General features: G+C 42.8%; 1 protein-coding gene across 5 annotated transcripts in view; it reads right to left on the bottom strand.

Annotated features, from left to right (window-relative positions):
• The window catches only part of ADAMTS17 (ADAM metallopeptidase with thrombospondin type 1 motif 17), a 351667-nt gene that overhangs the window by 31906 nt on the left and 293410 nt on the right, over positions 1-26351 (bottom strand). The window contains exon 20 of one of the 5 annotated variants that reach the window (XM_082617119.1): positions 14253-14339. The exons of the other annotated variants lie outside the window; for them this stretch is intronic. Coding sequence (XP_082473245.1) covers positions 14279-14339 — 61 coding nt within the window. The 3' untranslated portion in view covers positions 14253-14278. Of the gene's footprint in view, positions 1-14252; positions 14340-26351 lie in introns of those variants that run through there. 5 annotated transcript variants of the gene reach the window in all.

Genomic DNA, 26351 nt, shown 5'->3' with positions numbered 1-26351 from the left:
TGTTGAGGAAGAGCTGCGAGTTTGGGATGGCCAATCCTTGGAGGGTACTTCAGGGTGGTTAGGAGGGAGGTTTCCTTGGGCGGTCTTCGTTAATCATGTGCCCTGGGGCAAGATGATGGTGTTCATGAAGGCAGTGGAGAAATGGAAAACAGGCACTGATACAAGACTATGAAAGGGTTTTGACAGGGCTTTGGGTATGTAGGGTCATGGAGAGAAAGGAGGCAAGAATCAAGCTCAGGATGTTGACTGGCCCAGAGGATGCTGGTGGTGTCTCCACTGGGAGGGAGAACACAGGGAGGGGAGTTGGCCTGGGGGCAGAAGGGTGGGCACCACTTTGAAGGTGGCCGCTGGGTCGCTGAGTGGTGCTGGGAAGGGTCTGCAGGTGCAGTTCTGGTGTTCAAGGGTGCCGCCTGATTGGAGACACAGGGTTGGAAGTCAAAAGCAATAAATCCTGGTAGACATCAAGGGTAAGAACAACTCATCCAGGGAGCTTCTACAGGAGGATAGAGGGCAGGGGCAGGGGCTGGGGAATACAAACACCTGGGGTTGGAATCAGTCATGGGAGGCTCTGAGGGGCAGAAGAGGTGACGAGCAAGGCTAGGGAGGGCAGGAGGACAGTGCAGGAGACGTCAGGAAGGGTGGGGTTGGATGAGGCCTGAAGAGCATCCCCTGGATTTAGCCATGAGGACAGGTTGCTGACCCGGGGGAGAACTGGGGAGAAGGGTTGCCAGTGCTGTAAATGCAGAGCGGAAGGAGGGTGAAGAGGAGAGGCCTTGCGGGCGCCCCTTAGCAGATTTGGTTTGATGCCTACAGAGTGGGCTCCACAGACCCTCAATCTTGGGGTGACAGCCAAGCTTTGGAAACAAGACCTGATGCGAGTTGTCTCATGACTTGGGACCCTCTGGTCAAGCAGACTGTGCGTGGGCAGGAAGCATGAGTGAGAACGTGAGAGGGGACATCTGTGTGAGAAGGAAATGCTGAGAATGGCTGAGGGCTGGAAGCAGTGGCTCCAGGACAGACAGGGAGCTTCCTCTCGTGGACCCATCTGTCTAGAAAGGCCACCCCTGCCCACTGGCAGTGCCTCATGGAAGTCATCTGGGTCAAATGGCAGAGCAGATGACCTGTGGGAGACCTGTGCCACATCCGAGACTCTGGAGGCCAGCAGGGGAGGGAGGCCAGGGACCTGGCAGTGGGCAGCATGTGTGAGGGGAAGGCTCGGCCTCAGCCAGGGCTTGGCTGCTGTCTCCCCTTGGGATTTGGTGACCTGGGTCAGTGGACCAGTGGGTCAGTGCATCTTGATAAAGAGTCTGGCCTGAAGAGTGATCCTGTCCATTCCTAGCCCAGGGGGCTCAGGCAGTCTGAGTTGGAAAGCAAACAGATCAAAGATCTCACTTCTCATTTCTCCTCTGCCAAGAGAGAGTTTGAAGGAACAGGCCTGCATCTCCCACTGTGGGTCAGCCCTACGTCTCCAAGGTGTCCCTCCTGTTTGTGCGCAGTCCTTTCCCACCACCATCTTGCCTTCACACCCACCTGAACTCCCAGAGGAAGGTGGCTCAGGGCCTGCTTGTCTTGCTTCACGGATGGAGAAACCAACTTGGAGAGACAGCAAGACTGGCCTAAGGCCCGCTAGCTATTAAGTGGGTGGGTCCTCTGTGCCCCGACCCAGAAGCTTCCTTTTTGTATTTATACAATCTTGCTCTGGTTAGGGAACACCTGACCAACCTCATCAGGATGCCCTGAGAGTGAAAGGTGCCCACTTACTAGAATCAGACATTCTCAAAGTCTCAGAAGGTCACATTCAGGAGGACGCTGGTGTCAGATGGGCCTGGACTTGAGTCCACTCCACCAACTTGCCAGCTGTGTGACCTTGGACAAGTCAGTACTCAAGCCTTTGCCACACGGTCAGTGCAGGCCTCGCACTCTGTGGGCCTGATAACTAGCAGCTGTTATTATTGCTGTAACTATTATTCTCAGTCTAGGCATCCTTCTTATTCAGAGGAGCTGTTGTTCCTCAAAGCCCTCTGGAATGGGCAGTCTATGTGGGCATTCGGAACCAAAACAAATTAGTTTTAATTTTTAAAAAAATTTCAATATATTTGTGTGATTCAGATGAGAGGAATATGAAAAACCTGTTTGAGTGCTGAGTCCTATAACTTGGTGCGAGTTCTCTCTCTCCTCTGAGCACCTGGCCTTCATCCATAAAGCAGGGGCAAGAACTGGGAGCACAGTTGTGAGGACCTGATGATGGATGACCTTACGGCTACGGCAGGTAAAGGCCCCAGGGAGATGCCTGCAGGGGAGCTCCAAGGATGGGAGTCTCTTCCCTCTCTCCCTGGTGCAGGGCTGCTGGCCCCTAGGCTCTGAATGTCTGGCCAAGGTCAGGCTAACACCACTCTGCCTTCCCGTGGATGACAAGGCCTCTCCCAGGGCACCCGGGCTGTGGTCACCACGTGTGCCGCCAGCCTGGGGTGAGGAGACGTGGCAGAGGCCGGCTGGCCAAGAGCCGAACCTCCTGGGCCTCGTCCCAAAAACACCACGGAGGACTCGGCAGCGACAGACTCTCTGTCTGCCCGAGCCACTCTCACAGCTCAGGGCAGATTGGAGCCAGCAACTCCGTTATGAGAGCAATCAAAACACATGTGCCATTTAAAGTCTCCGAAGATACGTGGCTGCTTTTATTGAACAGATGTCTGTGAAAGGAGTCGGGTAAGGAGGTACAACCGGGACTTAGCAAGCTGGGCTGTGATGTTCTCCCAGGGGACAGAGGGGGACGCTTTAGAGCTGCACACGAAGTTTCAATCCAGCATTTCTCCATTTAAAACTTGAGAATTATGAGTTCTCATATATATTTCCCTGAAAAGTAATATCATTCACATATTTGTTTTTTATAGGAGGAAATGAGAGCCTGGAGTGCATGATGAGGAGCGAATACATCGGCCTGTGCATGTGAGCTTCTGCTGGAGGACATAATTCCATCCTGAAATCAGGCTGGGTCAGGGTCTGAGAACTTGCTGCGTTTTCCTGAAAAGGTTCTTGAGTCACTGTGGTTAGTTTTCATGTGCTGGGGAAAGGAAGAGAAAGGAAGGAAGGAAGGGAGTGAGGGAGGGAGGGAGAAGGGAGGGAAGGGAAGACTTCAATGCTTTGCTAAAACATGGCTTAAGGGAAAATGTTTTAAGAATGGCTTCTCTAGATATTGCACCAGCTAACCGTTTTGGGAGCTTCCTATGTGCCAGGCCATGTTCTCAGCACTTAACATGATTCAAATTATTTGATCCCTGTAACAATCCTTTGGAGAGCCATTCTACAGGTGAGGAAATCAAGGCACAGAGAGGTTAAGTGGCTTGCCCAAGGTCATACATTAGCAAGTAGAAGAACTATTTTAACAGTTCCATTGAGACATAATTCACATACCATACAATTCATCCATGTAAAGAGGTCAATTCAGTATATTCTGAAATATATTGTGGTGGTGTGAAATCACCACCGCAATCGATTTTAGAATATTTTTATTACCCCCAAAAGAAACTCCACACCTCTTAGCTGTCATCTCCCAATACATGCCCCCCTCTAACCCTCTCAGCCCCAGGCAATCACTAATCTACTTTTTGTCTCTATAGATTTGCCTCTTCTGAACATTTCATATAAATGGAATCACATAACATGTGGTTCTTTGTGCCCAGCTTCTTTCACTTAGCATAATGTTTCCAAGGCTCATCCATGTTATAGCATCTATTAGTATTTCATTCCTTTTTATCATTGAATAATACTTGATTGTATAGATACACCATGTTTATTTATGGGTTCATCAGCTGATGGACATTTGGGTTGTCTCCACATTTCGGCTATTATGAATAATGCTGCAGTGAGCATCTGTGTACAATTTTTGTGTGGACATATGTTCTCATTTTTTTGGAGTATATACCAAGGAGTGGAATTGCTGGATCATATGCTAACGCTATGTTTAACAATTTGAGAAATGCCAGACTGTTTCCAAAGCAGCTGCACCATTTTGCATTTCTACAGTAGTGTATGAAATTCTAAATTCTCCACACTCTCATAAATTTTTTCTATCATCTATCATTTTGATTATAGCCATCCTAGTGGGTGTGAAGTGATATCCCATTGTGGTTTCATTTTACTGTGGTAAACTGTATACAAAATTTACCATTTTTACCACTTTGCAGTGTACAGTTCAGTAGCATTAAATACATTCACATTGTTGTATAACCCTCACCATTCTCTCCCAAACTTTTCATCTTCCTAAACTGAATTCTAGATTCATTAAACAGTAACCTCCTATTCCCCTCTCCCCCCAGCCCCTGGCAACTATCATCCTACTTTCTGTCTCTATGACTTTGACTGCTCAAGGTACCTCATATAAGTGGAATCATACAATGTTTGTTCTCTTGTGACTGTCTATTTTCACTTAGCATAATGTCCTCAAGGTTCATCCATGTTGCAGCATGTGTCAGAATTTCCTTCCTTTTGAAGGCTGAATAATATTCCATTGTACACATGTAACACATTTCATTTATCCATTTGTCCAGAGAGGAACACTTGTGTTGCTTACACCTTTTGACTATTGTGCATAGTGCTGCTATGAAGATGGTTGTACAAATTTCTGTTTGAGTCCCTGCTTTCAGTTCTTTTGGGTATATACCCAGAAGTGAAATTGCTGGACCACATGGTAATTCTATGTTTAATTTTTTGAGGAAACACCATACTGTTTCCCACAGTGGCTGTACCATTTGACATTCCATTCAACAATGTAGAAGGGTTCCAATTTCACCACATCCTCACCTTATTTGCTGTTTTTTAATAATAACTATCTTCATGGGTATGAAGTGGTTACCTCATTGTGGTTTGATTGGCATTTCCCTAACGATTAGTGGTGATGAGCATTTTTTCATTTACTTATTGGCCATGTGCATATCTTCTTTGGAGAAATGAGTAAACATGTTCTTTGCCTGTTTCTTAATGGGGTGCCTTTTGTTGTTTAGTTGTAGGAATTCTTTATACATTCTGGATATTGCTTCTTTATCAAATATGTGATTTGCAAATATTTTCTCCCATTCTTTGGGTTGCATTTTCACTTTGTTGATTATGTCCTTTGATACAAAAAAGTGTTTAATTTTGAAGTTCAATTTATCTATTTTTCCTTCTGTTGCCTATGCTTTTGGTGTCATATCTAAGAAGTCATTACCAAATCCAATGTAATGAAGCTTTTTTCCTATGTTTTATTCTGAGTTTTAGCTTTAACTCTTCTATTTAGCTCTTTGCTCCATTTTGAGCTTATTTTTGTACATGGTATAAGGTAAAGGTCCAACTTCATTCTTTTGTATTTTGATATCCAGTTTCCCCAATACTACTTGTTGCATTTCATTGTGGTTTTGATTTGTATTTCCCTGATGGCTGATGATGTTGAGCATCTTCTCATGTGCTTATTGGCCATTTGCGAATCTTCTTTTGAGAATGTCTGTTCAATTTGTGTTCTACTAAATGTGTGAAAAACATGTTTCCTATTGTTAGTGACTCAATACTGTTTTACTAAAGAATTGCATAATCTGAGAAAGTTTCAATAATAAAGAAAATTCACATTAGCAAAAAAAAAAAAGAATGTCTGTTCAGATGATTTGCCCATTTTTTAGTTGGGTTATTTGGTTTTTTTATTATTGAGTTGTAAGAGTTTTTGATATGGTCTAGATAAAATTATTTTTTCTGATATATGATTTATGAAAACGTTTTTTTCCCTTCTTTGGGCTATCTTTTCATTTTCTTGATGGCCTTGAAGAACAAAAGTTTAAAATTTTTATAATGTTTAGTTTCTTTCTTTCTTTTATTGCTTGTGCTTTTGCTTTCATATCTAAGAAACCATTGCCTAATCTAGAGTCAGGAAGATTTATGCCTATGTGTTTTTTTTTTTTTGATGAATCATATAGTAATCAATCATTTATTTATTTATGGTCTATGCCTATGTTTTCCTGTACGAGTTTTATAGCTTTAGCACTTACATGTAGGTGCTTGATCTATTTTGAGTTAATTTTTTATCTATGGTATAAGCTAGGGATCCAACTTCTATCTTTTGTATGTGGACATCCAGAGTCTCAGTACCGTTTATAGAAAAGATGATTCTTTCTCTATTGCACTGTTGAAAATTAACTGATAGTAAATGTGAGAATATTCATTTACTCATTTATATTACATTGTTCTATATGTCTCTCTTTATGCAAGTCCCATACTGTCTTGATTACTCTAGCTTTATAGTAATCTTTGAAACTAAGAAGCATTAAGTCCTCCAATTTTGTTCTTGTTTTTAAAGATTGTATTGACTATTTGGAACCCTTTGCAATTCCACATAAATTTTAGGATCAGCTTGTTCATTTGCACAATAAAGACAGCTGGAATTTTGATAGGGATTTATGTTTTATCAGTAGATCAGTTTGAGGAGTACTGCCCTCTTAACCAGACTAAGCCTTCTAATGGGATGTATTTAGATATTCATTAACATCTTTAAATAATGTTTTGTCATTTGCAGTGTATAAGTCTTTTGTTAAATTTATTCTGAAGTACTTTATTGTTTTTGATTCTACTGTAAATGGAACTATTTTCTTCATTTCCTTTTCAGACTATTCATTGCAAGGGTATAGAAAAAGAATTGATTTTTGTATATCATTCTTACATCCTGTAACCTTGCTCAACTCATATGTTAAAAACAACAAGCCCGAAGTGGTGTCATTTGCCCCCCATGACAGCAAACAAAGACTTAATTGCAGCTTCAATCCCTTCCAGAAATGTGACCTTTAAGAGTCAATCTGAAATTTCCTGATCAACACTAGTGAGGTAATGTTATGATAAAGCCCTTCCCTTCCCCCAGAAGAAGATGATCTGGATTGAAGCAATCTTTTCTTTTGTTAATACTTTTCTTGCCCACCCTCTTTCTGCCAGTAAAAATCTCCCATTTTGTACAACCCCTTGGAGTGCTCTTCTAGTTGCTAGATGGGATCCTGACTGATTCATGAATTGATAAATAAAGCCAATTAGATCTTTGAATTTACTCAGTTGAATTTTGTTTTTCCAGCAGATATATTAGTTCTAGTAGCTTTTTACTAGATTCTTCAGAATTTTCTATATGGAAGATCATGTCATCTGCAAATACATATAGTTTTACATCTCTAACCTAGATGCCTTTTTTTTTTTTTCATTTTCTTGCCTAATTGCCCTGGCTAGAACCACCAGTACAGTGTTGAATATAAGCAGTGAAAACAGACATTCTTGTCTTGTTCCTCTCTTAGGGGAAAAGCCTTTAGTCTTTCACCAGTAAGTATGATGGTTCCTGTGGGTTTTTTGTAGATCCCTTCATGAGGTTGAGGAAATTCCCATCTATTCCTAGTTTGCTGAGTGTATTGATCATGAAAGAGTATTGAATTTTGAAAATACTTTGTGTGTGTTTGTGCTAATTGAGACAATAATGTGGTTTTGTCTTTTATTCTACTGATGTGATATATTATTTGATTTTCAGATGATAAATGGACCTTGCATTCCCAGCATAAGTTTCCACTTGATCATGGTATATAATCCTTTTTATATTGCTGGATTCAATTTACCAATATTTTGTTGAGGATTTTTGTGTCTATATTCATAAGCAATATTGGCATGTAGTTTTCTTGTGATGTCTTTGTCTGGTTTTGTCATCAGGGTAATACTGGCCTCATAGAATGAGTTGTAAAGTGCTTCCTTTTCTACTTTTTGGAAGAGGTTGTGAAAAATTGATATTAATTCTTCCTTTGATGTTTCGTAAAATTCACCAGTAAAGCCATCTGATCCTGGGCTTTTTTTCTGTGGGAATTTTTTTATTACTAATTCAGTCTCTTTACTTGTTATAGGTTTGTTCAGGTTATCTATTTATTCTTGAGTCAGTTACAGTAGTTTGTATTTCTAGGAATTTTGTCTGTTTCATCTAATTAATATAGCTTTTTGTTATATCAGAATATTTTTGGTTTTTCAATATAGTAACACCAAATTTCCAGATAATAAGAGGAACAAGTAGAGGCTGTTTCAGGGTCACATGCACTAAGGGCACTGTGCTGTTTAGGAAGAGGCTAGCGATCCTGAGTACTTTGGACTCTACTGAAACCATTATAGTTAAGGTACCTGGGTCACATTTAAGGATAACCATCAAAAGAACAGAAATATAATCCACAGCTTCCCAAAAATAGGGAGAAAAAAAGAAATGTTAACTGTTAGTTCTGAAAATTTTGTAATTTCCAATATCATTTCCTCCTAACCCATGAGTTATATATATTTTTAATTTCCAAAAATATAGAGAAAAGTGGGTCACTATCTTTTTACTGCTTATTTCCAATGTAATTTTCTTGTGGTCAGAAAGCATGGTGTGTTTTGTTATCTTGGTTACCATAAATACAGCCTTATCTATCAGTGGGAACGGGGTGAACTAGCCATTACATAATACAGAGGAGAGGCATAGGTTATCATATGGAAGAAATTAATTCATTGTCTCAACTCATACTATACAGAAAAAGACATTCTGGATGTGTTAAAGTCTTCTTATATGCAAGAAAAGCCAAACCTTAAAAGTTCTGGAAGAACACACAGGAAAACATATTTGTAGTTGAAAAGTCAGGAAGAAATTGTCAAACAGGACAAAAGAAGCACAATTCCTAAATTTAAAGTTAACCAATTTAACTAAATTAAAGATAAAAGCTTCTACTCAAAGATACCATAGGTGAAAAAAGAGGCCTCAAATAAGGGAAAATATTTATAATCCAAGATGTATAAAGAATGCTCGTAAATCAGTTAGTAAGAGATAAGTAGCCCAACAGGATAATGCACAAACAACAGGAGGATAAATCACAGAAAAAATATAAATATCCTCTTAACATATGAAAACACTCAACCTCACTACAGCACAGGGGAATTTAAAAAAATCAAACAATGAGGCACCATTTCCTCCCCATCAGATGGCAACACTATAAAGTCTGACTAAACCAGATTTGTTCATGACTGGAGCAATGGGAGCCCTTACAGTGCTGGTGACATGGTAACGCTAGGTTAAGCCTTTGGAGGAAAGCTCAAGGTGTGCAGACCTATGACTGTGTAATTACACTTCTGGGATACAACTTGCACATGTGTCTAAGGAAATTGGAAAAGGATGTTCACTGCATAATTGTTTACATAAGCCCCAACTGGCAAACAACCCAAATGTCCATCAATGGCAAACGACTAAATACCTAAGATGAAATCACATAGAGCAAAGAAAATGGGTGTACCAGAGCCACAGTGGCAATGTGGCTAGATCCCAAAGGCAAGATGAACATACATACATTCAGAGCCTGTTTAAATGCACCAAACAATACTCTCTTGTTTGTGGATATATGCATATATGGTAAAAGTTTGAAAATTAGCGGGGAAAGCATACCCACTAATGGAGGAGGGGAGAAGAATAGCACTGGGAGGGGTCAAGGGGGACTTTTAATGTATCTGTATTATATTATTTTAATAACATGCTATTACTTTAGATTACTTAAAATATGGCAATCATGAAAATTTGTTAAAATTGGGAGGTGCAGGCATAGTTGTTTGTTAAACTCAGACTTTTCTGTACATATAAACATTTTTGTAAGAAAAATGCTTACACAACCCAGAGCCAGGTCAGTATGTACTAACTAACTTTGACTTCTGAGAGTGGCAGCGACTGTGGTCAACTGAGAATGAACACGGTGCCTGTCCTGGGAGCCACTGGGCTCCAGCCCACAGTTGCCATGTGGGTCAAGTATTGCCACATCTTTCCTTTTTAAAAGTAACGTTGAAAATTCAGAGTCTTATTGCAATCTGATTTTAAAATGTTGGAAATGAACTCTAAAACCTTAAGATGCCTGTGCAGGCCAAGCCATGTCTGCTGTGGAATTTGGTTCCGCAGCCTCTGGTCTAGGACTTCTCACTTTAATTTTCCAAGGAGGCAGCTATGGTGGTTCTGAACCTAAACCAGAGAGGCTGGATGTGTGTCTTCCTCTGGCTCTGACCTGAAGAGGCCACTCTATACCATTGGCTCGCCACACGGGTCCTCTGTCAATGCTTTGACCCCACCTTCCTGTAATTTATCTTTTGGTTGGCTTAATAGGTGAGTCCCAAGAATTTTGTCCTAAAAAGATTAGGAAAAAAAGACTCCCCCAGATTCATGATGTGACATGGTTTTCCCAAGACAGCAGTCTGAGTGGTACCAATTCGAAACCAACACCAAAATCCTGAAGAGTGGGCTGTAGAAATACTCAGAGGCCTGAGTAACGCCAGCAGGAGCCCCTGCCCAGCTGGCCCAGCTGCCCAGCCCCACAAAATTATTCAACATGAAAACATGCAAGCAGACCTCCCTGACATTCCACCCCTGCCACTGCCTCGCTTTGGCTATGAAAATGCTCAGAATTTCACAAGATTCTCTGAAACTATTCCTAGGGGGAGTTCTCCAGAGTTGGAGTGAGCCAGCTCTGTGTCTTCTGGAAAGGGTACAGAGGGGAAAGGCCGTTGTGTTCAGAGGGGCAGGGGCAGGGCTCCAACACGACCAGCCTGAAAAAGCTGGCTGACTCTGCCTCCGAGCTCGCCCTGCAAGGGCTCTGGCGTGCAGCTTTATGAGCAAGGGAATTTACAGCTCTGCTCACTTCCCCACACACGACTATCTTTAATTGAAAGCCTCACATTTGCTCCCTGTGCCCCTCCTGCCAAAGGCGCTTCCGGACACCCCCAGAGCAGACAGGAGCCAGCCAGGCCCCTGGACAACAGCCTCCATGGTTACACTTTGTTGGTCTATTTCGAATCCCTGGTGCCTCGTAACATGCTGCTGTATTAGAAGTGGTGGCCCTGCTGGTGTGGCTTGTAAAGGTCATGTCCACAGTGAGCCTGGGAAGGAATTCCCCAGGGGTGACAGACACCCAGGCCAGAGCCATGTGGAGATGGCCGGTGATGCGGGGCCCCAATCTTGCTTGGTGGCTGGCATCCTGCGGCGTCTTCCTTCCTGCATTAACTAAAATGACTAAGGGTCTTTGGTGAGCATAACTTGTCATAACAATCCTTAGTGTAGATGAGAGCTTTGACACTTCTGACCCTGGCAACAGCTCTGCCTGATATTTGCTTGTTCCTCCTTGACTTCTCAGGTGCTGGGAGCTCTTGCCACCTGCCTTCTACTTCTCTGAAGCCTCCTCCTCCCCTGTTCTCCAAGGAATCTCAGCCCTCCCCTTGTTCAGTCTTGGGCTCCTTTGTTCCTATGGCTTTCCTTTCCTTCCCTTCCCTTCCCTTCCCCTTCCCCTTCCCCTTCCCTTTTTCCCCTTCCCTTTTCCTAGGGAAAAGGGAATGATTTCCATCGGTATTTTGATGCACAGGCCTCCTGACTCTCCACCTTGGGAACTCCAGGCCTGTGTGATTGACAACCTAGAGGACAGCAGGGGTCCCACCACACCTCTGGTTCTGGGTGGGCAAGGTCACAAACCATTCCTCTTTGCCCCACTGCCAAAACTGGGGGCCCCTCCTTTTCCAGAGACCAGCCATGCAGGGTTAGAGGGCAGCTTGGACTGCTCCCTGAGCCATGAACAAGCAGCTGCTAAATGCCACCAAGCCAACCCTCATAAGGGATCTCAAATCTACCTCTCTTCCCCATTTCCATGGCAACCCTTGCCTGGGGTATTGTAACAGTCTCCTAACTGGCCTCCCCATCATGGGGTCTCTTTTTCCTTCCAAGTAGTCTGTGCACCTCTGCCATGGTTTCAGTCATGTGACTTCCTCACTCTAAAACCTTCGATGGCTCCCTAGTGCTTACTGTCTTTCACATCCTGAAGTCCCACTCAAGGGGTCAGTTGCACTCAAGGCCCAGTCCGATAATTTAGTCATTCCTTCATCCCATGCTCCTCCATCATCCCACTAGGGATTGCAGATGTTTTCATGAATATATGAAAGCAAACAAAAATAAGACTCTGCACTAAGGAAAATAAGACTTAGGACAGATCAAGGTAGGAGGACCAGGCTTACCCCCCTGGCTTTGGTTGGCCCCATGTGTTCCTCCCTCTCCAGACTGCTTGATATTCCCAGACCTGGAGACTCAGACACTATTCCCTCTGCCTGCACAGCCTCCTCACTTCTCTCAGTTGTCCAATCTCAAGTACTTGCCCCTCCAGGAGCTCTTCCGGTGGTCCTGGATATGCCCTCTTCTGCCCCTGTTTCCCAAACAGTGTGAAGGATATTGTTTCCCCTAAGAATATCCTCACCTCGTCATGGCCAGGAGCCTCCTAGGAGGCAAGAGGCTCGGTTCTAGTTTGGACTCATTAAGTCTTTGATGACCTTGGCTGCTGAACTTCTGAAACTTTGTTTTTCCCTCTGTGAAATGGGGTGAATGGCTCCTATTCATTTCTCACATGGATATGCCAGTGATTGGTCATATACGGTCAACCTGTTATCAACTTGTGCCCCCTTCTGGACGGACCTGGGTCTTAGCGGGCACATCACAGAACAGTCCAGGATCTGCAACCCCTGCTCCCAAACACTGACTTAGCCACATATTTCACAGACCCGCCCACCTCCTCCTCAGGGGCAGATCTCGCTAAGGCAGTGTGTTCTGAGTACACCCTAAACCTTGGCTCCAGCAGGAGAGACACTGTCTATTAACGCTGCTGGCTAATAAAACAACCAGCAGTTTCCTATAAAAAGTTACAGTGGGATAAATCCACAATAAAATATTCATGCCCCTTATTTCACTTCACAGAAAAATTCAAACATCCCAACCAAATGGAGTCACAGCAGATGCTGGGCAGATGTTCTTCAGGCAAGGCAATGAGAGATAATAATTAGTCTCAATTAAGTTCTCAATAAATTACGTAACGGATTCCTTTAGCCACTCAACCCTGAGTGGCTTGCTGGGCCAAAGTCAGTGAACCTGGTCCAAAACTATTTAGAAACTTTGGATTGCTTTGGACAATTCATGTTCTGAGTAGACTAAAGAGAGTCTTGGCATGAGAGGAAATAATGAATACCATAACCACTTTCAATTGAAAATAATAATTTGTTAATAATTTTAATAGCTAATGAGCTACAGAAACCATGTTCCTGAGCCTTCCAAGTAGAAAGTAAAGAGATTCATTTTATTTCTGGCATTATTAAGTCTATGGCATGAAGTCCCCCTGCATGCTTTTGAGATTTTTATTCACCAAGTATCCTGTCAGAATGATCTATTTTCACTAGATCATTGTTGCTTCTCCTTGATTTGTAAAAACAGGTTCCAAAGTGTCTGTTCTGCAAAGGTGTCTCTAATTGGGCTTTAAGGATTTCCCACCAACACGGGCATACGAGACTGGCCGCCCCCCACTCCACCATGGAGAACCAGAGAGAAAAGACTTCTACAGCAAGTTTTGTTGGACTGAGTTCTGTGACATCTTTTCCTTCCTCCTCCAAGTGTTGCATGTTGTCAATTTTTACTTTTAGGCAAATGAAAGAAAATTTTATTTAGAAAATTGTAGAGAATGTCCCAGTCCCTGGCAAAATATATGGAGTCACTCAGAGTTCAGACTCCCTTCCCTTTGCCCTCAAAGGCCTGGTCACGTTTTGCTGTGAATGATCCTTGTCCCTGGCTCTTCTGAATGAAAGTTTCTAGCACAGAGCCTTGTGCTTGTTAAGGATGAAACAAATGTTTTCTGAGTTTAATTGAATTCCATGGTTGTCAATGAAGAAAACTGAGAAGTGATCCAGAGCTTCCTAAAATGATCTTTGTGCTGGTCCCCAGGGTATCTCTGTCTACACTTTCACTCATTTTAGGAATCTCTTCTAGAGCCATATTTTTTGTTTACTTAGTAGAAATGATAAGTATAACTCATGCACATTGTAGAAAATCTGGAAGGTACGTAAAAATATAAAGCAAGAGAACCAAAGAACATACATGATCCTAATTTTCTAAACATATTTTCTTTAATGATGTCATACTATAAACAAATCATTTACTATTTTGCCTATTTCACTCTTGATAGCAGAAGCAATTCCTATGTGATCAAAAATATTTTCTCAAGAGTGATTTTTAATGCTTGCATAACACTCCATTGTATAGATAGAGCCATATTACTTAACTAGTGCATACTTCTTGGACATTTGGGTGGTTGCCAATTTTGTCCATTATATTTTGGATGATTTCCAAAGGGTAGAAGTTGAAGTCCTGGATCCAAGGTGATGAGTGATGCATTCAGAAGACCAGCAGGGGCTGCTCAGATCTCTGTATGACAGGGAGCTCATTACACTATGACCGGGATGTCTGTCCCACTAGCCTGTTGAAGCACCAGAGTAGGTATGCTTGTTCTCTAGATGATGACACAAAGTACGTAAAGGCACCAGGGCAAGAAGGTCTCTGAAATCCTTCGAGGTCTCCCTTTAGTCTTTTTTTTTTATCAATGTACATACCCTTTCAGTTGTTCTTCATTCCGGGCCATTCACCCTTGACCCCCATCTCCTGCTGTGGACATAGCCAGCCAATGTTTCATTAGAATGTGGCCCTAACAAATACACTCTCCAGTTATAACCTGACCAGCTTCAAGTCAATAAGCAGTAAGAACACATTAATTGGACCCTTCTCCGTGCCAGATGTTGATTCCCAGCGAGATGAGGAAAGGGAGGCTCCTGTGAAGTAACCTGCTCAGGGTCACACAGCCAGTGAGAGGTGAGGGGGGCTCTCCCCCACACTCCACCCAGTCCTATTGTGATATGGCACAGCTACTGCTTCCTGGTACCTCAACACATCCACATGAATCCCAGCTGGGCATTTGTCTCATGCCCTAGTCACGAGTTCTCCCACAGGGCTGGAGCTGCCTTATTTCCCTATCAGTCTTTCCCACCCAAAGCAAGCTCTGAAAGGCAGAGAGGAGCTTCTTCATCTTAGGTTAGTCTCAACTGTTGCTCAGTTAAATCTGTTAACTGAGTGAATGAAGGAATAGCTTTAAATGCTCAGGCTGAGCTTAATGTCAGTGGACATCTCCAGGTCTCCCCACTTTTGAGTTACTGCCAAATGTGGGTGTTGTATCCTGTAAATTTTTATTTCCAGGTAGAGGGGACTTCTGCACTTTAAAAATCTTTTTTATTAATTTCCAACTCTATTGCTTTGTGATCAGAGGTTATTGTTTTTACTATTTCTACTTCTAGGAACCTACTGATGTTTTCTTTGTGCATTTGAGAAAAAGGTGTGTTCTATATTATCAGGGTGTAGTATTTGATATATCTGATTTATCTTACTGATTAAATTGTTTAGGTCTTTTATATCTTTCCTTATTTTTTCTTTACTTGGCACTTGATCTGTCTTATATTAAGAGTCACCTATACCCAATAAATTTCCATCTATATTTCTTTGCACGTCCTGTGGTTTAGGCTTTACAAAGTAGTTGCTGTGTTATTTGGGGCATAAATATTCATTACTGTTATATCTTCATTGTTAAATATTCCTATCTCCATCTTTGCTTTAGTTTTACCTCTACAATTAAACATTTTAAAATGTCCACCATCAGCCCTTTTATCAAAGTGTCCCCAGCCATCTCTCAGTTAGATGAAGAGCATCCTATCATACAGGAGTTGGCAAACTATGGCCTGAGGGCTCAATCCCTTCTGACACTTGTTTTTGTAAATAAAGTTTTATTGGAACACAGCCCTGCCCATTTGTTTATCTATTGTCTATGGCTGCTTTTGTGCTACCATGATAGAGTTGAGCAGTTATGACAGAGATCACATGGCTTACAGAGCTAAAATATTTAATATCTTCACTTTAAAGAAAAAGTTGCTGAGTCCTGGTCTGGTAGCTTCCTCAAGAAGGGCTCATGGGCTCAGTATCCTAAGTTTCTGCATATTTAAAACTGTTTTTCTAAAGCCTTGATACTTGAAGGACAGTTTTGCTAGCTATAAAAACTTCAGTGCACATTCTTCTTCCCTGTCTTCTGTCCTGTATCAACACACCCTTACAATCACTGAGAACTGGGAGTCTGTGTGCCCCGCACTGGAACCACAAGGAGTGGGTGGGGGATGGAAGGGAGGGAGAGCAGAGTGGGTGCCGGGTTCCGGGAGAAGCTGTACGACTGAACAGCCACAGGTTTCTGTGGAGCTTCCTGATCGCATGGCAGCCCCCACCATGGAGCCCTGCCCAGAAGAGTCACATGACAGGAGGCCGACAACTCCCCAGGCAGCGCTGCAGACAGACCCACCAGGGGCCACCCTAGACACAGATGGAGGAGATCTAGGTCTAGTGGCAGCCCCATGGTGACAGGCCATCAGCCCGCCTGTTTTCCTGCTTCATCCACAGCAATATCATGGAGAATTGCTAAGTGTTCTGCCAGTGTTCTGACCCATGCCCCAATAACACTGTCTGACAGGCACTGAGTGTTCTCACTAACCCTCCCTCATTTAGGGCATGCACACAGTCTTCTTTTCTAAAGTGCACACAAATCGTTGATTTGTCCTCCAGTTGTGCCAGGGGTTGACAGCAGGCTGACGCTGCATTCCTCGGACTTGCCCATTTATCCAGTTGGGAAATTGAAACCCACCCTCAGATTTCTGGCTCTTCTCTCATCAGCCACAATTTCATAGAACCAATCGGCAGAGCCTTGGAGGTAACATCTGTAGAGTTCTGTAGCATCTTGGATTGAATTTCTTCCTGGAATTGGGTTTTGTACACTTCTGAAAAATCGTGATGATGACAGTGATCATAAAAAAGACATATTTAGCACTTACTGTGTGCCAAGAGCTCTCCTAAGCAATTTATTTCTATTAACTCATATAATACTCATGACAGCCTTATGAGGTGGGTGCTATCTATGTCCCCTGTTTTACAAAGGCTGAGTGGCCTGGCTGAGGTCCCCCAGTGGCAACTGTGAAGCTGGGATGGGAACCCAGCAGCTGAGACCTCATTCTTGAACTTGGATACAAACTGTTTTCTGGGGCTCAGGCTCCACCTTCTCTGTACTGCTCCTGGCCGCCATGCTCTGGTACTTTCTTTTACCTGTCCCAGTTTTAATTCCATTCTCTTATGTTGAAAAGCAGCAGTGGGTTGGAGCAGGATTTTGGCCTTACTTGGCTTATCTTCCAGCCTTTCTTACTGTGAAGGTTAATTGAATAAAAAACAAAAAGCTATCTTTGTAGACACTTAGTAAGCAGGGCTCAGCTTGCAGGCCTCTGCCTGTCTGGCCTGAGCTGAGCTATCTGCTGAGGTTCCAAACTGTTTTCTACCTGCCCTTGCCCTCTGCCCCTTTCTCTGGTGTTCTTGGGTCTTTACATCTGACTAATCCAGGGCTGCCAGGTAGCCACTGGTTCTGCATCTGTCTGTCTCCCCCTTTATGTGTTATTGGGTCTGTCCATGATTATGGCATCTGAATTGAATCTTCCAGAATTTCCCCTACCTGCTGAGCTGTGTTGACTTTCTTTAGCTACGGAATCAGAACTAGCTCTACTTTGACCTTTATTTATTCTCTTTTCTAAAAGCAGAGGACTCTGTGCTGAATCTTGCTCAGAGTTCCCTTTCCTTACTGTGGCAAACTGCAGAATGATACAATCAGTCATAGCTTCCCAGGTTTTGGTCACTGCCCTACCAATGACTCCTCCTTCCTGGTTTGTAAGAATTAAAGTCAGAGTGATGAACATTTTCACAGCATCCTTTATCTTCTGAGAGAAGAGCAAATGGGGAGTGCTTTGTCTATAAACTTGGGCAACCAGCTGCCTGACCCCCCATCTCCATCTCCAGTCATGGGAGCCTCTGCTGTGTGAGTCCTGGAGCCTCCTTGATAATCTCGCCTGTATTTCACTTTGGTAGGGTCTCTGGCCCCAGCTGCCCTCTCCGCTCAATGGTCTGGGCTCTGGACCTTCTAGTCCTCCAGCCCCCAGAAGATAAGACAACTGATTACCTTTCCTTCCCAGATTAGCCACACACTTGTTCTACTGGAGGATTTTTGCATCTGCTGTCAAGTTCAAGTCACAGGATCCAATTCACCAATCTTGATTGTTCTCATCATACTTCTTGAGTTAAAATTTCAAGTAACCTTTGTTGCCATATGCCAGTGGCTCGCGGGATGGTACCTGAACCAGCATCGTCGGAAGGCTTGTTAGAAATGCAGAGTCTCAGATCCCTCCCTAGAGCTGCTGAATCAGAAACTCTGGGGGTGGGCCAGGCACTCTGTGGGTCAACAAGACCCCAGGGGGTTCTGCTGCAGGAGAACCACTGCGTGTGCTATGAGAATCATCACCTGAAGCCCATGCTTGTTTCTGACTAGTTCTTGGAGCATGGTTGTCCCTTAGGTCAACATTTGTCCTCCTTGACAACTCAGTGAGCAGGTGCAGCTGAAAGGTTTTCCCTCCCTGCTCTCAAGATTTAGTGTCAAGCTCTCTCCAAGTGGCCAGGGAATGCTCCCTTCCCAGGAAGCAGATTAGGAGTCACAGAAAGGAAACACGCCTGAGCCATGTGCTTGGTGTGGGTCAGAGCACATTGATTACCTCTGTGGTGTTAATTTCTGCTCTGAACACCACAAGGAGTTCCTCTTGGAAATTATGTACTTATATTTCACCAGGCTCCTTCCTTCAGTGGTATTTAAATTCAAATATAGGTTAGCAGGAAGAGGTGCTGGCAGAGGCCAGCATTTCACATCCATCCACATCAAGTAGAACCTCGTCACTCTCACTCCCACTGCCTCACCAGCCCGCTTTGTACTGAGCCACTGAGGGGGACACATCTGTGAAGCTTCCGGTCACTCACGAAGCCATAACCCAAATTTGGGGTTTGAAGGATGCTGATACCTTTCATAATCCCTTTTCCTCCCCAAGTCCTACCCTCATCCTGCTGACGATATTATCTGAAGTCCACAAATACAGAGCTCAGAAATATTCATAAGGTTAGAAATGAACCACTCAAGATGGTTCTGCTGTTTTATTTACCCTAAAACACATGTAAATTACATAAACTTGTTCTGACAAGAAGAGGAATGTTAGCATAAACTAGGACCTTCCTCCAAACCTTCATTACCTGGAAAACACCACCATGGGTTATTTAAATTGTGTAGTTATACACTGTATTAAAAGTCTGTGTGTGTGTGTGTGTGTGCGTGTGCGTGTGTGTGTGTGTGTGTGTGCGGTGCCTTAAGAAATGATGGATAACACATAAATGCTGGGGTCCAACAGCTGGCTGATGTTTATCATTAATAGAGTTTTGTAGCTTAGCAGGGATGATGGTTTTGGCTAGCATTCATCGAGTACTTACTCAGGACGGAGGAATTTATAGGCATTACTTCACCTAATCGTCTCAAGATTTCTATGAGAGAGGTTCTAATTTCCCAATTTATAGGTGGTAAGATCAGGTAACCTGCCCATGAGTTTGCCTGTAGCTAGTGGGGGCTCTGGAGCCTGAACCCATGTTTGCCTCGACCGAGTCCATGACCTCAGTAACCCCCCATGTGAGGCCACCCCTGGGTTAATATGGAGAGAGCATTGCACTCTTTTTCTGATTAGCTACTGAGCCTAACAAATTGTGTGCCTTGGTTCCTCCACATAATAAGGATATAATGGTCTTTTGTTCCCAACTTTGAAACAAATCTATTTAAATAAAGGCCATAGTAAAGCATGATGGGTGAAGGAAAGATTTAAGAGATTTCTGCAGGAACTGATGCTAAGAGAATGGAATGGAAAGGGCTACTGGGAGGGTTCAGGGTCGAGTCAAAGTCAGAGTCAGATCAAGATCAAGTCAAGGCGGGCGGGGGCAGGACACAGCATGGATAAATCCACCATGACTGTGCTGAGGCAAGGTGAATGATTTAACCAGGGGGTCCCAAGCCAGCCTCTGACTTCCGCCCTCTGTCAATGGAGCATCTGCCCCCCCAGTGTGTAAACGCTCATGGCCCTGGAATGAAACCTCATTTTCAACACAATGCCACTGACCATGGATGTGAGCAATTCTGGGATGGCTGAGGCCCTTTCCCTCCACTGGTGCTAAACAATCCGTCCATCTGTTCAAATGACTCACCAGCCCTCCTAAACCCTGGATGCTGCTGGGCACTGGAGAGAGAGCAGCACACCCAAGTTTCCAGTGCCCACCTGGCACACGGCAGGTGCTCTACAAGTGTTTGCTGAGTGAATGGGACACTGACAAGGTCCTTGCCCTTGTGAGGAAGAAAAATAAGGCAAACAATAAACAAAAGGGTGACACAGGTGTCCTGCCTGTACATGGTGCCCAGCCCAGGCGAATTCATTGTTCAGCCCCAGTGGGCATGTCGGAGGGGTCAGAGGCTATGGGTTTGAACCCTGAATAGGCAGGTTTAGTTTCTTACCCAGAAAATCTTGGACTTGTGCCACAGATGACCTCTCACCTGTCCCGTCCCTTTAACTTGTGCCACTGCTCCCTTGGGTCTGAGGGTCCCCCTCAACCTCTCTGAGCCCGACATCACCCGGCTGGGGGTCAAGAGGGAGTCATCATGGTATTCATAGGATGGCACCCCTGCAAGCACAGCTCCCTGCACCCCAACACTCCACACACACACACACACACACACACACAGGCTTCCTGGGAAGCCACCTTCACATTGAAACCCCTCATCTTAGACAGCAGAATTCCTGAATTTTAATTTCTTTTCCAGCATGGGTCCAGATAACACTGAGAATAAGCCAGAAAACTGAGCAGCTACAGCATTTAGCAAAATTGCTCTACTGTTTAATTTTAAAACCATGTGTTTCACTTCCAGATAAGGCAGCCACCACAGCTTCCCTTCAACGCCCCTCTCAGCCGAAGGCCACTACAATGCCATCTGCTGACCTCTCCAGTCCCATTTTAAAATATCTATTTACAGGTGCCCTGGTCAAAAAGGGTTCTTTTTTATGCCATGGTAGAAGCAGGTTGTACTACTTTTAAAATGAGAATGGTGTAGCAGAAAGTATGTAAGACTTAAAGTAGGAAAACCTTGGTTTGAGTTCTACTTGCTATGGGTATGACCTTGAGTAAGTTACTTAACAACCAACTGTCTTGACGACTTCATCTGTAAGATAGGGTGATGACTCCAACTTCCAGCCCCCTCCCTTCTCCCCTTACTGATGACAGGCAGGAACAGACTGGCTTACTCCCACCCTGCCCTGGATTTCTGCCACCTCCATAATTTACATCTTAGCAAGAAGCACACAGGTCCTCAGTTTTAAGATTCTCTGTTTCTACAATAAATTCATTTTCAAATATTCTTTTGAGAGGAAAAAACGTTTCTCTGGGATTTATAGGAACAAACTGAATTTGCAGTAGGGAAGCAGAAGGACAGCGAATAGAGCTTAACCAGCAGCTGATGAGATCACAACCTGGCGGCATTTCTTTTCAGCCATCACACCTGATCAGGTTACACTCCAGGAACTGGCACTTTTGTTGGTACAATTTTGGGGTTAAAATAACCAGGAGAAGCCTGGGTTTGGTAACGGGTTGTACCACACCCAGGAACTGAGAGTTTGGAAAAAAACTCTCATGCTCTGAGAATCATATGGCTGCTGATGTTGAAAGTTCACATCCAAGAGTAACATTCCCGTCAGGCTGCCTTTCTCACCAGGACACAGGAATTTTCCAGTACAGTAGCCCTACTGCTAATAGTCTTGCCGGCACTCGTCCTAGCTGGACAGCGTCCGCTGGATGGTCTTTCCTAGTCTTTGTTTGATCATGACGTCAGCATGTCTCTATGTGTTCAGGGTGGAGGACACGTCTGCTGGTTTTCCTGCCCAGTGTCGTCTTCATTTTTCTGGTAACAACACCTCGGTTTTCCTTTGGGTGTCTACACCATGCCGCTGGAGAGCATAGGAGCCAAGCCAGCCCCATCAGACCTTCTCCAGGAAGGTGGACTCTCAGTGGAGAAGCTCCTGGAGGGGAGGCAGTGTCCTGTCCACTGGGTGCCTCCGAGATCCCTCCCCAATATGTTTTTCAGCATCTCTTCAATTTTGGGAGCTACTCCATATCTTTTCTATATACTCTTTTATCTTTTTGGTACATTTTTAGATTCAGTTCCTGTTGCCTGGGATCAAAGAACCTCAGATGTTCTTGAGTCTAGCATTTGCTTTACCAAAGACAAAGCCCAGTGAGCTTTAGAAGTTGGTGGTCCCAGGGCACCTCCTTCACATTTCCATGCTACAGCCAAGGCTTCAGAGCAGGTGGGAGGCTGGTGGAGCAGGAGTTCCGTTTGCAGCCATGTCCTTAATGAATCAGGTGGTCTCCTGCCTCCTACCACACTTGATTGTCTTCAATGGGAGGAAGAGGTTGGTGGAGTGTACTTTTCTGGTGCAGGTGTAGGGGCACCCTGAGAAGTTCAACTTGCAGGGTAGGGGCACCTTGAGCCTCCTGCTGGGAGCACCTGTCTCTAGAAGCTCTAGGAAGGGTGTTTCTAAGATCAAAATTCTACTGGGGAAACAGCACAATTCTCATAGTGATTCACAGGACACAGTGGCACATCAAAGGTGAATTGGTGAAGGACCACGCAGTCATAAGCCCCACACGGAACCAGCACTTCCCTTTCTGACATGACCATGGAGAACTCCCTCCCTCTAAGCTTGCCGTGGGCCCTACTGTGGCAAGAACAGATATCGCACCTTATTCTTGATCTTAGGGGTAAAGCATTCAGCCTTTCACCATTAAATATGATGCTAGCTATGGGTTTTTTGTAGATATCCCTTACCAGGTTTAGGAAGTTCTCTTCCAATCCTAGCTTGTGGAGTGTTTTTATCATGAAAGTGTCATGTATTTTGTCAAAGTCTCTTTTTGCATCTACTGAAATGATCATTTTGTTTAAAAAATATTTTATTGATAAAGTGTATTACATTAATTGATTTTTCAGATGATACACCAACCTTGCATTCCTGGGATAAGTCTTACTTGGTCATGGTGTACAATCCTTTCAATATGATGCTGGATTCAGTTTGCTTGAATTTTGTTGAAGACTTTTGCATCGATATTCATAAGAGATATTGGTTTGTAATATTCTGTAATATTCTTTTTTGTGATGTCTGTGTGTGGTTTCAGTATCAGGGTAGTACTGGCTTCACAGAATATGTTGGAAAGTGTTCCCTCCTATTCCACCTTTTGGGAAGAGTTTGTGAAGGATTGGTGTTAACTCTGCTTTAAATACTTGGTAGAGAGGGCAGAAAGCAAAAGGAAGAAGAACTACAATCCTGCAGCCTGTGGAACAAAAACCACATTCACAGAAAGACAGACAAGATGAAAAGGCAGAGGGCTATGTAACAGATGAAGAAACAAGATAAAACCCCCAAAAAACAACTAAATGAAATGGAGATAGGCAATCTTCCAGGAAAAGAATTCACAATAATGATAGTGAAAATGATCCAGGACCTCGGAAAAAGAATAGGGACAAAGATGGAGAAGATGCAAGAAATGTTTAACAAAGATCTAGAAGAATTACAGAACAAACAAATAGAGATGAATGATACAAAAACTGAAATGAAAAATACACTGGAAGGAACAAACAGCAGAATAACTAAGGCAGAAGAAAGGATCAGTGACCTGGAAGACAGAATGGTGGAATTCACTGCTGTGGAACAGAATAAAGAGAAAAGAATGAAAAGAAATGAAGACAGCCTAAGAGACCTCTGGGACAACATTAAACACAACAACATTCACATTATAGGGGTCCCAGAAGGAGAAAAGAGAGAGAGAAAGGACCCGAGAAAATATTTGAAGAGATTATAGTCGAAAACTTCCCTAACACGGGAAAGGAATTATTCACCCAAGTCCAGGAAGCGCAGACAGTCCCATACAGGATAAAACCAAGGAGAAACATGCTGAGACACATAGTAATCAAATTGGCAAAAATTAAAGACAAAGAAAAATTATTGAAAGCAGCAAGGGAAAAACAACAAATAACATACAAGGGAACTCCCATAAGGCTAACAGCTGATTTCTCAGCAGAAACTCTACAAGCCAGAAGAGAGTGGCATGATATACTTAAAGTGATGAAAGGTAAGAACCTACAACCAAGATTACTCTACTCAGCAAGGATCTCATTCAGATTCGATGGAGAAATCAAAAGCTTTAGAGACAAGCAAAAGCTAAGAGAATTCAGCACCACCAAACCAGCTCTACAACAAATGCTAAAGGAACTTCTCTAAGTGGGAAACACAAGAGAAGAAAAGGACCTACAAAAACAAACCCAAAACAATTAAGAAAATGGTAACAGGAACAGACATATCGATAATTACCTTAAACGTGAATGGATTAAATGCTCCAACCAAAAGACAGAGGCTTGCTGAATGGATACAAAATCAAGACCCATGTATATGCTGTCCACAAGAGACCCACTTCAGACCTAGGGACACATACAGACTGAAAGTGAAGGGATGGAAACAGATATTCCGTGCAAATGGAAATCAAAAGAAAGCTGGAGTAGCAATACTCATATCAGATAAAATAGACTTTAAAATAAAGACTGTTACAAGAGACAAGGAAGGACACTATGTAATGATCAAGGGATCAATCCAAGAAGAAGATATAACAATTATAAATATATATGCACCCAACATAGGAGCACCTCAATATATAAGGCAACTGCTAAGAGCTATAAAAGAGGAAATCGACAATAACAGAATAATAGTGGGGGACTTTAACACCTCACTTACAGCAATGGAAAGAACATCCAAACAGAAAATTAATAAGGAAACACAAGCTTTAAATGACACAATAGACTAGATTTGATTGATAGTTATAGGACATTCCATCCAAAATCAGCAGATTACACTTTTTTCTCAAGTGTGCATGGAACATTCTCCAGGACAGATCACATCTTGGGTCACAAATCAAGCCTCAGTAAATTTAAGAAAACTGAAATCATATCAAGCATCTTTTCTGACCACAACGCTATCAGATTAGATATTAATTACAGGGAAGAAAATGTAAAAAACACAAAGACATGGAGGCTAAACAATACATTACTAAATAATCAAGAGACCACTGAAGAAATCAAAGAGGAAATCAAAAAAGACTTAGAGACAAATGACAATAAAAACACGATGATCCAAAACCTATGGGATGCAGCAAAAGAGTTCTAAGAGGGAAGTCTATAGCTATAAAAGCCTACCTCAAGAAACAAGAAAAATCTCAAATAAACAATCTAACATTACACCTAAAGGAACTAGAGAAAGAAGAACAAACAAAACCCAAAGTTAGCAGAAGGAAAGAAATCATCAAGATCAGAGCAGAAATAAATGAAATAGAAACAAAGAAAACAATAGCAAAGATCAATAAAACTAAAAGCTGGTTCTTTGAGAAGATAAACAAAATTGATAAACCATTAGCCAGACTCATCAAGAAAAAGAGGGAGAGGACTCAAATCAATAAAATTAGAAATGAAAAAGGAGAAGTTACAACAGACACCGCAGAAATACAAAGCATCCTAGGGAGACAAAAGACCTGTATGCAGAAAACTATAAGACCCTGATGAAAGAAATTAAAGATGATACCAACAGATGGAGAAATATACCATGTACTTGGATTGGAAGAATCAATATAGGGAAAATGACTATACTACCCAAAGCAATCTATAGATTCAATGCAATCCCTATCAAATTACCAGTGGCACTTTTTTACAGAACTAGAACAAAAAATCTTAAAATTTGTATGGAGACACAGAAGACCCCGAATAGCCAAAGCAGTCTTGAGGGAAAAAAATGGAGCTGGAGGAATAAGACTCCCTGACTTCAGACTATACTACAAAGCTACAGTAATCAAGACAATATGGTACTGGCACAAAAATAGAAATATAGATCAATGGAACAGGATAGAAAGCCCAGAGATAAACCCACGCACCTATGGTCAACTAATCTATGACAAAGGAGGCAGGAATGTACAGTGGAGAAAAGACAGTCTTTTCAGTAAGTGGTGCTGGGAAAACTGGACAGCTACATGTAAAAGAATGAAGTTAGAACACTCCCTAACACCATACACAAAAATAAACTCAAAATGGATTAGAGACCTAAATATAAGACTGGACACTATAGAACTCTTAGAGGGAAACATAGGAAGAACACTCTTTGACATAAATCACAGCAAGATATTTTTTGATCCATCTCCTAGAGTAATGGAAATAAAAACAAAAATAAACAAATGGGACCTAATGAAACATAAAAGCATTTGCACAGCAAAAGAAACCATAAACAAGACAAAAAGTCAACCCTCAGAATGGGAGAAAATATTTGCAAACGAATCATCAGAGAAAGGATTTATCTCCAAAATATATAAACAGCTCATGCAGCTCAATATTAAAAAAGCAAACAACCCAATCCAAAAATGAGGGAAAGACCTACATAGACATTTCTCCAAAGAAGACATATAG

The sequence above is a fragment of the Mesoplodon mirus genome (genome assembly GCF_964341445.2).
Source record: "Mesoplodon mirus genome assembly, chromosome: 4".
In the NCBI taxonomy this organism is placed as follows: domain Eukaryota; kingdom Metazoa; phylum Chordata; class Mammalia; order Artiodactyla; family Ziphiidae; genus Mesoplodon; species Mesoplodon mirus.
This window is presented reverse-complemented; position numbering and strand designations above follow the sequence as displayed.